Source organism: Arvicanthis niloticus, chromosome 5 (genome assembly GCF_011762505.2).
Source record: "Arvicanthis niloticus isolate mArvNil1 chromosome 5, mArvNil1.pat.X, whole genome shotgun sequence".
Taxonomy (NCBI): Eukaryota; Metazoa; Chordata; class Mammalia; order Rodentia; family Muridae; genus Arvicanthis; species Arvicanthis niloticus.
The window spans coordinates 1,191,508-1,205,220 of record NC_047662.1 but is presented as its reverse complement, the minus strand read 5'-3'; the positions used below and the strand labels follow the sequence as shown (position 1 = coordinate 1,205,220).

General features: G+C 47.4%; 2 protein-coding genes across 5 annotated transcripts in view; one reads left to right on the top strand and one right to left on the bottom strand.

Annotated features, from left to right (window-relative positions):
• Positions 1-70: 70 nt before the first annotated feature.
• Rer1 (retention in endoplasmic reticulum sorting receptor 1) lies at positions 71-12,107 on the bottom strand. 3 transcript variants are annotated; one of them, XM_034502039.2, is made up of 8 exons: positions 11,957-12,098; positions 8,886-8,994; positions 8,420-8,507; positions 6,778-6,882; positions 4,667-4,766; positions 2,941-3,019; positions 1,294-1,429; positions 465-728 (listed from the first exon to the last, which is right to left on the bottom strand). In XM_034502039.2, the coding sequence occupies exons 3-8, from the start codon at positions 8,498-8,500 to the stop codon at positions 639-641; spliced, it is 591 nt and encodes a 196-aa protein (XP_034357930.1). In that variant the 5' UTR covers positions 8,501-8,507; positions 8,886-8,994; positions 11,957-12,098; the 3' UTR covers positions 465-638. The 3 variants fall into 3 exon arrangements, with proteins under 3 accessions (XP_034357929.1, XP_034357930.1, XP_076789715.1); XM_076933600.1 differs by having other exon boundaries at positions 8,886-8,991; positions 11,957-12,095; XM_034502038.2 differs by lacking the exon at positions 8,886-8,994 and having other exon boundaries at positions 71-728; positions 11,957-12,107.
• A 197-nt stretch (positions 12,108-12,304) lies between these two features.
• Morn1 (MORN repeat containing 1) overlaps positions 12,305-13,713 on the top strand; it is a 59,772-nt gene continuing 58,363 nt past the window's right edge. The window contains exons 1-2 of one of the 2 annotated variants that reach the window (XM_034504084.2): positions 12,305-12,436; positions 13,179-13,250. In XM_034504084.2, the coding sequence (XP_034359975.1) occupies positions 12,361-12,436; positions 13,179-13,250 (148 nt within the window). In that variant the 5' untranslated portion in view covers positions 12,305-12,360. The remainder of the gene's footprint in view (positions 12,437-13,178; positions 13,251-13,713) is intronic. The other variant, XM_076933599.1, reaches the window with a different exon arrangement.

The window sequence follows — 13,713 nt, the reverse complement described above, 5'->3', positions numbered from 1 at the left end:
GAGCTTGTTGCATGAGAACAAATTTAATCAAAAGCAAAATGTTATGTATCAAAGGAAAGTGTCAAAATAGTCTCAATTAAAATATAATATATATTTATAATTCCAGGCCCTCAAAAGCAATCATGGTAGTTAAGAACAGAGTTTTGAGTCATTATGATCGAGGCCAATTTGAGAAACATCTCTAGTGAGATGAGATTCAGACACTGGCATGAGAACCCCACATAGCTCTGTGAAATCACCCTCAAAGCAGTACATTCTTTTTCACAGCAGGAAGCAGGCTGGCTTGTCCCTCTGGCACAGAGGAGTGGCCTCAGCGGGGTCAGGAAGGCAGCTCTCCAGGGCCGCACTCCCGTCCTCCCTCCGGCTCTCTTGGGCTGCCACCCACCTGGCCTCCCAAGCCTATGATTCACTACAATCTGTCCATTTCAAACACATGAACATCACTGAAAAAGAAATCAATGCAATTTGGTTTAAATGCCAGTTTCTTCAAGAACCTGATATTTCAGATACAAATCATTGAGGCTCCTCTTAAAAAGAAAATTCAACTTCCTCATAATCAACTACTTTATGTGAAGAAAAAGGCATTGTTACAATGGCTCAAAACCGTTCTTGAGTCCGTGTGAGAGTCAGTCCAGCTTCTAACTAGCAAATGTCTTGCCCACGTCCTCCTTCCCTTTGTATCTCCTCTTCCCGTGTGTGAATGGTATGTACCGGTATTTAATCATGTGCTGGGAAAACAAACACACAAACAAACTTGAGTTACTTCAAAACAGTTTCCTGCTTAACCCTTTTCCCTAGGCCCGAATAGCCAAAGGCACCCCTCGATTATTTCTGTCTAGCACAATTGAAATCAAGAAGCCAACAATGTGGGTGGCACATTCTAACCCACTAGAGGCCTGTCTGAAACCCCAACACTAGGGAAGCATTTCATGAGCCTCTGTGGACAAAGCGGGGGACAGCAGAAGGGGACGCTACACCACCAATATGGGGGTGTGCCTTACGCTCTAGCAGGGCCACCACAGGTTACCATGCTATGAGCTAGAAGGAGCCACTGAGGCACTGGGGGCCCAAGGCCACCTGGCCCTATGCAGGGCTTTCCTACTTAGCTTCCAGCAACCTTCCAGGAAGGTTCTGTTCTCACAGAGGGCTTGCAGTGTGACTCACGGCCAGAAGCCGAGCACAAGTCAGTCATCACGCAGAGAAGGCGATGCTAGCACTAAATGCGAGCATGCTATTCCAGGGACACTGCAGCCTTGGGCTGGTCAGCTTGCACAGCAGCGCTGCTATCTTTACCTTTATTTGCCTCTTCATTGTGATACAGAAAAGCATGATGAAGTACATCACCAGGATCGGCCAGAACACTGGGACATTAAAAGCCTCGAAGAAGGTGCAGATCATAGCCACAAGAATGCCTTTTGTAGCTGCATGCCTTAAAGCAAAGGGAGAAATCAGTGTGGTCTGCGGGCAGCACCAGGCAACTGTCAAACCGTTCCTCTGGCCTTTACAGCCACCAGAGAGAGTACATCAGCGTAGTGCAGTGTGAGGTCAGTCTGTGTGGACTATACTGAAGCACAACCAAGTCCTCTTAGTCTTTTGAAAACTGTCTTCTTAAGCTTACACAAAGTGTAAAACACCCCAGCTAAAGCCAAATGCACCTCAAGTTTGCTACCTGGAACTGCTATCTTGAGCAATAACCTAGGCCCTGGGGCTGACTCTGAAAGACTGAGTGCAAGGGAGTGCCTCCCACCACAGCACACAGCCTGCCACCACCCCCTCGCTGGTTAGGTTCTGTGCTACTGAAACCCCACAAGCTCTTCTTTTACTACAGAACAAAGTCCAGGTTCCTTGGGGGCTTCTACGTACCTTCTGCTTCCTCTCCTAGATCATACCCCACACTCTTAACACTTTGTGTCCTACACACAGTTCCAGAGCTGCTGAGTGAAAACACTCTCAGAACCCAGTTTGCTCATTAAATTTACTGAGCCAACAAAGACTTTGGCTCCTTTGGGCTCTAAGGGAACATTTGGTCCAAAAGACAAGCCAGCAGGCCACAGCTTCGACCTTTCGACAGAAGGTCCTTGGAGGAGCTACACTACACTGCACCTACCTGTGCTCTCACCACTCTCTCCCTAGTCTATGAACTCCCAGGATGTCTGCTCTGTGCAAGTGCAGGGTGGCCTTGAACCAAAGCAGTGCCCACAGGAGAAAACAGCTATTAGAACCCTTCGTTCTAGAACCAGCCTGATCTGCTACCCAAGACAGAGCACTGTGAAGTGATGACCTCTCTTGGAAAGCCCTGTGACACACCCCCATGGCTGTTCAGCCCAGATGTAACCTTTTAGATTGATGCACACCACATGCAAACAAAGCATAACAAAATTCCCATTTTGTTAAGAAACCATTAACTAGGACAAAAACCAGGTCTGCATCTTCCACAAAAACTTTAAAGAAATAACAGCAAAGAAAGGACTTCCACTGTGTAGACAAGAGAAAGAGCAGTGGGCAACAATGCTGCACTTCCTTCCAAATACCTTAAAGAGGACTTCGAGACAGGTTTCTCTGTGTAGCCCTGGCTGTCCTGGAACTCACTCTGTAGACCAGGCTGGCCTCGAACTCAGAAATCCACCTGCCTCTGCCTCCCAAGGGCTGGGATTAAAGGCGTGTGCCACTGCTGCCTGGCTTAAATAGGACTTTACTGTTCAAACACGAAGCATTCAGTATTGGTGGTGGATGAGCCAAGCACTTGACCTGACTGTATTACATGACCATTACCTAGTGCGTGTTTACCAAAATAGCACCACATTCCCTACACTTGGACAATTACAACATTTGCAAAAGTAAGACATAGACACATACATACATACATACACACACACACACACACACACACACACACACACACACACACATCTTATTATTCGATAAAAAAAATTAACTCACCAAAATTTGAATTCTGGAAGCCTTCGAATGAAGGGACGAAACTCCTCATTTTGTTTGGTTGGTAACGAAGGGCCGTCGTCTGGAAGGCAGAACATCGACTGGAGATAAAGCCTCTGCCTCTCACCTTTGGATTTCTGCCCCCACTTGGAAGTCTTCCCTAAATGCCTCTGACCCAGTACGCCTCACACATGGCAACAGACGTCATTCAACTAAAGTGTGAGGTCCACAGTCAGCTGACAGAGCTGACTTACCTACAAAGTAGTAGCTGCTTTAGAAATCTCAAGTGAGACTTTTTCCCTTATTTACTTATTTATTTATTTGGGGTTTTCCGAGACAGGGTTTCTCTGTGTAGTCCTGACTGTCCTGGAACTCACTCTATAGACCAGGCTGGCCTCGAACTCAGAAATCCACCTGCCTCTGCCTCCCAAGTGCTACAATTAAAGGCGTGCGCCACCACTGCCTGGCTTTTTATCTTTTTAAAGGATTTTCTTTTTATATGAGTGCTTTATTACATGTACACCTTCCTGTCAGAAGAGGGCATCAGATCCCATTATAGGTGGTTTGAGCCACCATATGGTTGCTGGGAATTGAACTCAGGACCTCTGGAAGAGCAACTAGTGTTCTTAACCACTGAGACATCTCTCCAGGCCCGAGAATTTATTTATTTATTTTTAAATAAAAGACTTACACACTTTTAAAGGGCATTAACAAAAGATTTTAGGGCTGGAGCACTCGCTACTCTCTTCCAGAGTACCCAGGTTCAATTCCAAGCACCTACACAGCAGCTCACAACTGTATGTAATACCTGTTCCAGAGGATCCTATACCCTCATACAGACATACATGTAGTCAAAACACTAATGTACATTAAATAATAATTTAAAAACTCGATATCACACAGACTTCCCACTTGTACTATATAGTTGTGTAAATAAGGACAAACTAACATTTACCTAAAACAGGTAGTAGACAATGTTGGCCACGTAACACTCTAACACTGCACTTGAGAGGCAGAAGCAGGATGAGTTTATGACCAGTATGGAATACACAGAAATCCATTATCACAACTAAGTACAAGGTGGCAATGAAACGCCTCAGCAGATCATGACACCTGCTGCCAAGCCAGACGATCTGAGTTTAATCCTGGAACCTATATGGTAGGAGAGACCCAAGACAGGACACAGAGGCAGGTGGATCTCTGAGTCTGAAGCCAGCCTGGTCTACAGAGTGAGTTCCAGTACAGCCAGAGCTACACAGAGAAACCCTGTCTCAACAAAAACCCACACCCAAGAACATTTCAACTCAGAAACCAGGGCACACACCCAATGCCTCAGTTGGTACTAACTCCTGGCAACCAGGATCCTCCTGTCTGAGCTGTATCTCTACTGTTTACTGCTTCTGTATTTTTCTGGTCATATGAGAGTACCCAACAGTGAATCCTGAGGCAGGGAGCAGCGGAGCAGACCCCCGTGCCCTGCTCATTCTCTCATGTGACTCTGGATGTTACTTAAAGCCAGTGCTTCACTTTCTTCCTGAGCAAAGTGGAGACAGAGAGTGGCCCCTCCTACAGCTGCACAGGGTTTAGTGAGTACTCCTGGTCAGATATCACAGTCACAAATAAATACCACAAGCCCAGGTCCACGTGTTCTCAGGACCAAGGACTATCCCAAGGAGGATGTAAAGGCAGCCACAGAACACTCTGACAGCACCCAATGGCCCTGCTGTACCTGAGTCTTCCATCAAGGAAGGATCCACTTTGGGAGAAAGGAACGCTATGAAAAGGTTTAGGTGGTAAATTCCCAAGGCGTAGGTCACAATGTACCAACCCTGGAAGAGAAGGAAAGGCGTCATCCATGAGCAGCCCAGCCAGCTGGAACCAGTTCGCTGAGCCCATACCCATGAAGCTCTGTTGTACCACAAACACGGTTTTTTCGGGGTGAGGTGACAAACAATGACTGCTCCACAGTAACCATTTACCTCAGCTTACCCTGTGAGTCTGACAAGACCAGGACAACCTGGGGCCCAGACAACGAACACCTTTTAGGGTCTAGCCAAATGAGCGTGACAGTCAGCCATAGTCCCTACTAGGACTGGCTGCAGCAGAAAAAAAATCTCTCAACAGACTCACTGCCCTGCCCACAGGCTAATGTGAGATAGACATCTGAATAACATTCAAGTGTACTCCTGGCCTCAAAACTTGCTGTGAGCAAGCATGCTCGCACAAAGTCTACAACAGAAGGTCAGCTGTCACTGTACACATGGCGGCTGGCAGTCCTCTGGAGACAACTGGAGACAACCGCACATTAGAAACACTTCACTCGAAATAGTAACCTCACATGAGAGATCTAGAACCAGAACCAGGAAATCAAGAGAAAAAGGTTTTCTGTCTTTTTTTTTTTTTTTTTCCTTTTCTCTGTTTTGGAGACAAGATCTCTCTGTGTAGCCCTGACTGTCCTGGAACTCACTCTGTAGACCAGGTTAGCCTTGAACTCAGAGATCCACCTTCCTCTGCCCCTGCCTCTGCCTCCATAGTGCTGACATTAAAGGCACGCACCACCACTGTACCCTACCTCTTCCCATCCCATCTCATCCCTGGCAAAAATCTAAAGTTTTCAAAGGCAGCTTTCCAGAGAAGACAAAGAACTGGGAGTCCCTGTAGTCCAGTCTTTAAAAGCTTGTATTTCTCATATAAAGGAAACCTTTCTGCCTAAAAATTTTTCAAGTCAGACAACTAGAAACTAGACATAAAAGTCAATATTATGCACATATGCTATCATGTTGCAAAGCCAAGCCTTAAGGAATGCCAGGTCAGGCACAAATCTGATTCAAAGCAGAGTATAACCATCTTGTGTGCTCTGCTCCACCCACATCCCAAGGCTGCCCGTCCAGTCTTTCCACTAGTGAATCGACCAAGTATCAATGAACTCAACACTAGTTTCAGACATGCAGTACAGATCAAATCCTTCAAGCATAAACTAGAGAGTAGCCTACCACCGTCATGCGAAACCAGCACTGTGTCTACTCCTAGGAATAAATTCATAAATGAAAACCATAAAGAATAAGTGTCTACATTTACTTAAGAATTTCACAGTAGTGAATTCATCAATAAATCCAGTAAATCAATGTGTTGCCTCATGTCCTAATGTCCTCCTAAATATTAGATGGATGGATGGTGGATGGATGGAGGATGAATGGATGGATAGATGGCCAGACTTTAATTTTATGTGAAATACCTTTCATGGATGCAGAGAAAATGTGCCAGCACAAATCTTTAAGCTGCCTTCCTCTGCACTAACAGACATTGAAAAGCCTCCAACCCAGGTGTGCAAAGAATTCTTGGAAACCAAGTGTCTAACAAGGGAGCAACAAGCTCCAAACAGAAGCCTGAGTCAAAGCCACCTGTCCAAGGAGTCCACAGACAGCCTAGGGAGCTGAAGATCTGCCTTAACCCACTCATCTCCAACCCTCCTAAGTATTTCGTCCTCACTCCCCTCTTTAGCCACACAGAAGTAGCTCAGACCCAGGTGAGTGCACAAGTCACTCATGCACCTTAAGTCTGTAACACTCCAGTCAAGAATGCAGGGATCAGCTTGTGACCCCAGAGTCACACAAGGTCTGAGGGATACCACAGGGTCTGTTACCCAAAAGACTAGCCTGGACACACTGGGAGGGAACTCTAGGTAAGGAACATGATAAAGTCAGGACAACTGTTACCAATCCTCTCTAAACAGGTGGTCACACACCTGAAAGTAATGATTACAGACCACGTCCTCTAAGAGATATACAATCAACACCCCAGCTGACAGCACAATATGAAGACAGCTGAGACCACACTTACTTGTAACAGGTAAACTCTAATCATGTACACAAAACTCAGGCCCAGTGTCACGACCCACCGGACAGCTGTGTAGGGGGTAGACTTGTCCAGCCAGGACTGATAAATCTGAAAGGCAGAATAAAAGGTGTACATCAGCACACAGCTCTCATGTACCACTAAGTGCACTTTCTGAAAGAGCAGGCTTCAATTTTAAAGAGACAGTTAAAACATCAAGAGGTTATTTTATATATATATAAAACATATATATATATATATACACACACACATATATAATGTATATTGAACATACACTGGCATGAAACACTGACTACAATTAATCCAAGATTTATCTGCAATAACACCTGAAACAGATCCAATTCTTAAGCAAAAGCTTCATAAAATAATCGGCATAAAAGACTACGCTGCAGCATTAACCAGAAACATCATTACAGGGAAGATCAACTTCACCCAAAGGGAGGACATAGGCTACAGAGGAGCAAGTCGACACCTTAAACCCACTGTCGCATGCTGTAACATGCATACTATAACCCATACTGTGACACACATACTGTAACACGCATACCCTAACTCAAGCTGCAACATACATGCTTTAACATGCATACTGTGGCACATATACTGTAACATGCTGTAACCCATGTTACAGTATGTAACGTGCATACAGTAACACATATACTGTATCCCATGCTGTAATACACATGGGTCAAATCCTACCCAAAGCCTATTTTCCCAAGGGGTCTCTCTGAGCCCCAGATGTGGCTCTTAAGACTCCAGGACCTTGCACTTGCCCAGCCCACTGTCCTTACCTGCCTTCACTGGTAAGTGGCTGGTCACAGCTTGACTGCTGGCAGCCAAACTATGCATTTACACATTCCAAAGCAGCTACAGTCATTACTATGGAAACTCTTGGGTTTTCTATAAACACGCATTTCATGTACACATGGATATGTTTTACATCTTAATTCTGAAATATAAGTTTTAATTACAAGCATTTTTAAATATTCATAATTATGTAAAGTATACCTACCCACCAAGCAGCTTCAATAATTAATCAACAGATTGCCATATGATATTTTCTTTAAAAAGTGGCAAGTTTTTAACTGAACCATAATATCAGCTCACTGAATCAGACTTGTAGACAGTGAGTGTATGAGACAGCCTCAAACACAGCCATACATCGTGACCTACATACATCTCCCTGGGCCAGCATGAAAGGCTGACTCCCAGGGAACAACACCCAACAGACATGTGAGCGTGAAGGAAGGCTGAGGTTTGCCAGAATGCGGGTGGCAGGTTGAGGGAAAGGGTTGGAAAGAGAAGATCAAGGACAATTGTTGTCATCTACGTCACTGAAATATAAGGATTTTAGTATTTTTAAAGGAGGAGGAAGAGAAGCAGCAGCAACAAAACAAAAACAGGAAGTCCCCACTGTCCAGACCCCTCTACCTAACCTTTTTCAGGAACATGTGAACAGGCACTCATGGCAAAGAAAGGCGCCAAATCCTGAAAGCAAAAGCTTCTGCCCAGGGCAAGCTATAGGTTAGCTTCTCTTTGTGAGACAGTAAACTCACCCTTCAGGAGAGTCTGTCAGGAGTCACAGCTTCCCTTCCAAATATTTCTACTAATGATCTACAAATCTACTTACCTGTCCAAGCCGTGAGAAAAATCTGTACACCACTGAGGGCTTCCCATGGACAGAGTCTCCAACACTGTCCCCTTCAGACATTCTGTAACTGAGATAAATACAAAGTACTTTTAAAATAAATAAAAAGCATTCAGGGATATGAAAATGTTCCCCTCCACTGACCAGTCCATCAAGAACTTTTTAAGACTTGACATTTCATCCAAAGCATTTCTTTGGGTTTTCACCAAACATGCAGTCTTCTCCATGTTCTGCCCTGGATGTATACTCCCAGGACCATGTCCTCTCCCAATCAACAGGACTAGCAGGCAGCCCATCTATCCGTGTCCCTGTTTCTTATCTGGCAACTGAAGGCAACCCTATCTGCCTCTGGCCATTTCAAATGCTGCTGGGATCCCAGGCAGAATTCACCGTAAAACCCAGACAGCCAAGAAAACCCTCACTACCATTGATTTCACAGAGGACAGACCTCCAGCAGCCCTACGACTGGCAGCAGCTCAGGCCCAGCTTGATATCCAGCTCTTCAGATGCAGACTCAGGGAAACTGCTAAGTGATGGGGCCTCTGTCATCAGTCCTACTGGAGGGAGGGAAAGCAGGAGGGAAAAATCTTGTAATCCCGGTCCTCTCAAATCTATGAGTAGTGCCTGTCTAAGGTTCCTTTGCTACCCACAGGGTGAAGAGGAGAAACAAACTATAGTTCAAGTATGACTTAAATCTACCTGTGCTGAGCAGCTGAGAGGCCTTCAACACCCTCTGTAGCTTCAGTCAGCCTCAGGTTCACCGTGTGCAAAATGATGCCCTTCTAAAGACTGGACACACAGGCAGACCTCAATCTGCAGCCAAGTCCTGAGCTTGGTCTTAATGCTCCCAAAGCAGGTAAGAAACCAGGCTCGCAAATGCTACTGTAGGGCAGCAGGACGACAGGTCCAACACCTCCAGCCTACTGTGTCAGCCCTGGGGGAGTCCTTTGGAACCAGACATCAGCGGCCACATAATGTGACAGCCTTCTTAGCAGCCCCACAGGCCACAGTCTCAAGTCTGCAGTAAGAGTTGTGATTGTGCTGCCACTTCCTGGATCCACTGAGTTCAGTGCTCAGAGCTGCCCAGGAGACTGAGAACGCCCTTTGGTCTCAGGCGTGTGCATAAATGAAATGCACACAACTGAACTGAAGGACCTAGTTGTGGTTCTCCCTTTCTGGGGGATTCCACGTTTAAGTAGAGGCCACATTAGAATGTACTACCTAGAATGGGCATTCCACTTAAGCCAAAGCCCAGCTTAAAGAAAGCTGTGTTAGTCATATTCTTCACCCTATAGTATATGAAAATGTTCCCTTACTTTACAGTGTTTACCCCGAAAACACTTTTGCTTAAATTGAGACAAGAGTAATATCAAAAAGAAAACATTAAGCCTGGTGGCGCACACCTTTAATCCCAGTTTAGGAGATAGGGGCAGGTGAGCTGAGGTCATTTTAAAGAAAAAAAGACAGAGCTACTCCTTTAAAGTATGTACTCTAAGCTGAGCTAACTGCTTAAAACTCTGGTTCAGATGATGCGTAGAAAACCTACCAAAACCACATTAGTCAAGTTTGGTTATCAGACAGACAAGGCTCTGCATCTTGACTAAACTCACTGCCAATGACAACCTGAGCGAGGCAGCACGGCAAGATTAAGAACGTGAACTTTGGAGTCGCACTGCTGCTTCAAATCCCAGCCCTGTACTTCCTAGCGGTACGACCTGGGACAGCTGCTGAAGAATGCCTTGGGCTTGGACCTGGACAATGGAATGAGCACCTCACTGCCTTCCTCAAAGGGGATCTACTGGCAGCCTGTGGTGAAGCAAGTGCCAGCCCTCAGTGTTTCAGACTTGTTCCTGGATTAGGGCAGTCCTCATACCAGCTGTTCTAGCTGCAATCCTCTTCTCTCCACTCAGACTAAAGGTCAGGGAGGCCCTCCATGCTGTCCACAATGACCACCTCTTCCATGTCACATCACTGACTCTACTTCCTGTAACAACTGTTTTCCAATCCCTTTCTAGTAATCTCTCAATTTCCACTGACCAGACTGCCCGCTCCTTCTTGAGGGTCCTGGTTTGGTTTTAGGATGGACCTCACAACCTACAAGTGCTTGTCACATAGCTACTGAAATCGCTCTATGTTCTGTCTCACACACACACAAAAGCAAGATAAAAACTGTCCTAAGAGCCGGGCGGTGGTGGCACACACCTTTAATCCCAGCACTTGGGAGGCAGAGGCAGGCGGATTTCTGAGTTCGAGGTCAGCCTGGTCTACAGAGTGAGTTCCAGAACAGCCAGGACTACACAAAGAAACCCTGTCTTGAAAAGCCAAAAACTGTTCTAAGAGGGACAAGTACCACACACAGAACATTCTCCACTTTGTCTGGAGCCCGTCGATTGGCTAGCGTCTGCAATCCATCACTTCTAAATTAGGATGCAGCAGAGAGGAGAAAGCTCTCTGCACAGAATCTGAGGGTCACTGCCCTTGGCCAAGGAATAGCATCTGCATGCTTCAAGAGTTGTTCCCTTTCTGACAACCCTTCCAGACCCTGCCTCTCTGAGTCCTTCCCTCCATGGGCCCCTCCCACCTTTGGGGGTGGGGGTGGGGATGATCATCTTGGATCTTCCCAGTCCTTTCTTTACATTCTACTTCCACCCCAACCAGTTCCCCAATATACATCCTGGATCTAAGGGACAGACTATGAGTTTACTGATGCTCTATTGAGCACTTATAAGGGAATTCCACATATTGTGAGTTTAAAAAACTCACATTTAAAAAAAAAAAAAAAAAAAAAAAAAAGCAGTTCCAAGACATATAAATAGTCTCTAGTCTTTTTTTCCCCCCCAGACAGAGTTCCTCCATGTAGTAGCCCTGGCTGTCTTGGAACTCACTCTGTAGACCAGACTGGCCTCAAACTCACAGCCTCTGCCTCACGTAAAGGTGTGCACCAATACCTCCTGGATAGTATCTATTATTAAGACTCAAGAAAGAAAAGCCACTGAAGGGTTCTCAATGTGAAGGTAGGTAGCCCTCTTGCACTGACACCCAGCTAAGAAAGACAATGTAGCCTTATCTGCACGACGCTGGAGGTTAGAGACTGGAAGGCTGGGGATTTTACTGCCTTAATGTCACCATATAATCTAGAACCATTTAATCAGCACCCCTTCAATCCATTCAGTAATGTCTTCGCGCTCAGGCTTAATTTCTACACGTGTGCCCCGAAACCGAAGACGGTAGTGAGGTAGCAAGAGGCCACCTAACACATGCCGCCCGGATCTCTGCGAGCAACAGCAGGCCACCTTCTTCCAAAGCCACGACTGGGGGGACGAGCCGCGGCCGGGACGGGCAGCGCTCAGCAATCCCCTCGCGTACCCCACTCGGAGATCGGCCTGGCAAACCCTCGCCAGTCTCAAAAGCGCTGCCTGGCCCCGCCCGCCCGCCCGCCCGCCCATGGCCTTGACAGTCCAGAAGAAGGCGGTGGTGTGCCGCCCGGCCAGGTCCGCGCCACCAGCCCACCCCCAGCACCTCGCAGCTCCGGTGCAGCCGAGCCGCGGTCTCCCTCACGGCTGCGGAAGGAGGATGGCGGGCAGGGCGGCCGCCAGAGCTCGGCTCCGGATCCGGGAAGCTGCACAGGCACTTCCGTTCCGTCCCGCGGCGCCGCCTCCAGCCGCCAAGATGGCCGCGGGGCGGGGCCCAAGCTCCAACCATTTCCGCTTCCGGTATGGACGCGGAGGCCGTTGGCGGGAGTGCTTCCCGGCGGAAGGATGAGGCTGGCGGAAATGCGCTATGGTGCACAGGCGCATTGGCGTCTTCAGGCTCCGGATCCGACGCCGTTGCTTCGGATGTTGTGTTCTCCTGGCCACGCCCCATGGCAACCGGAGGCCAATGGCGAGCAGCTTTATGGTTGCTAGGGAACCGTTAGCGGCAAGATGGCAGCAGCTGGCGATCCGAACCCGGCTTCGCTCCAGCCGCGCCGGCATTCGCCGAAGCTGCCGCCGCGAAACGGTACGGGCTGCGTCTCCCCGCTGGAGCTCCGTCGCATTCGCGTGCTCCACAGGCGTGGTCCAGGCTGCAAGCTCACAGCCAGTCGGCCCTGTGTTAGAGGGACCGAGGTCAGGCTGGGCTGGGTGAGCACCCCGGGCCTGGGATTGTGAGCCCGCCCAATGTAGTCTGATGAAAAATTGTCCTAAAACCGGAGAAACAGGGTCGATATGAGGCCAGAGTCCACACTAGTGACACTGTCTTCCCGTCCCAGGCTGCGACTTGTTGGCAAAAAAGCAGTGGGGTTGCTTTTTCATCTCAGGAACTGAGAGATGGGTGTTGGGTGTGATGTCTCAGAGCTGCATGATAAAAGACGAGGCCAGGCAGTTCTTAGGAGTAAATGTGGATTTTTGTCCCGTGGGGACAGGAATATGGTGAAGGCCCTAGCAGAGTGGGCTCTTCGCTGTAGCCTCACTGAGCTTCTTCGCTGCTTCCGCGCCCTCACCACCTCCATTTGAATCCTTCCTCTTAAGAGCCTGCAGTCAGCTTTTGTCCTAGCTCTCTTCTGGCCAGGCCTGTCTTCTCCTCTGTACTTATCCATGTAGCACAACCCAAGGAAGGGAGAGGGAGCATACATCTTGAGCAATTAACCGAGGTGGAGCATTTAAAGACACTGATGAGAAATGACCTGCAGACTACTCCAGACCCCATCTGTGTCTATTGATGTCAAACCGTTACTACGTTCATCTTCTTTTCCGTACCACAGGCTATGGTGTATATGTATACCCAAATTCTTTCTTCCGCTATGAAGGAGAATGGAAGGGAGGCAAGAAACATGGTAAGAGGCCTCTGATCATTCCAGAGCCAGATTCCCGAGAAGTGTGAGAGGCAGTTAGTCTTGTACTGAGCATAGCCCAGTACTGTGCCTGCAAACTGGTACCACTTGCCCCTGTCATGGTAGACCCAGTGTAAGACCAATTCATTTAGGCTTGGAGCTCATCACATGCGGTGGGTGGTGGAACTATTGGTGGGAGGGAAAGAGTGGGGCAGTGGACCCAGAGTGACACACACGAACACCATCATGGCGTACTGCATGCTTGTTATTAGATATTCAGGCCTCTAATCTTCAGCCTTAGTGTCTCTGTGTTCCAAAAAAAAAAAAAAAAAAAAAAAATTCAACAAAAATGGTAATCTTCTCTCCATCATGTCTGTGAACATTCCAGTTTATAGAAAACCACCAAAGAGCAGAAGATTTGGAGATTTTGCTGTGAGACATTGAATCTGTTGATTCCTGGGGAGAG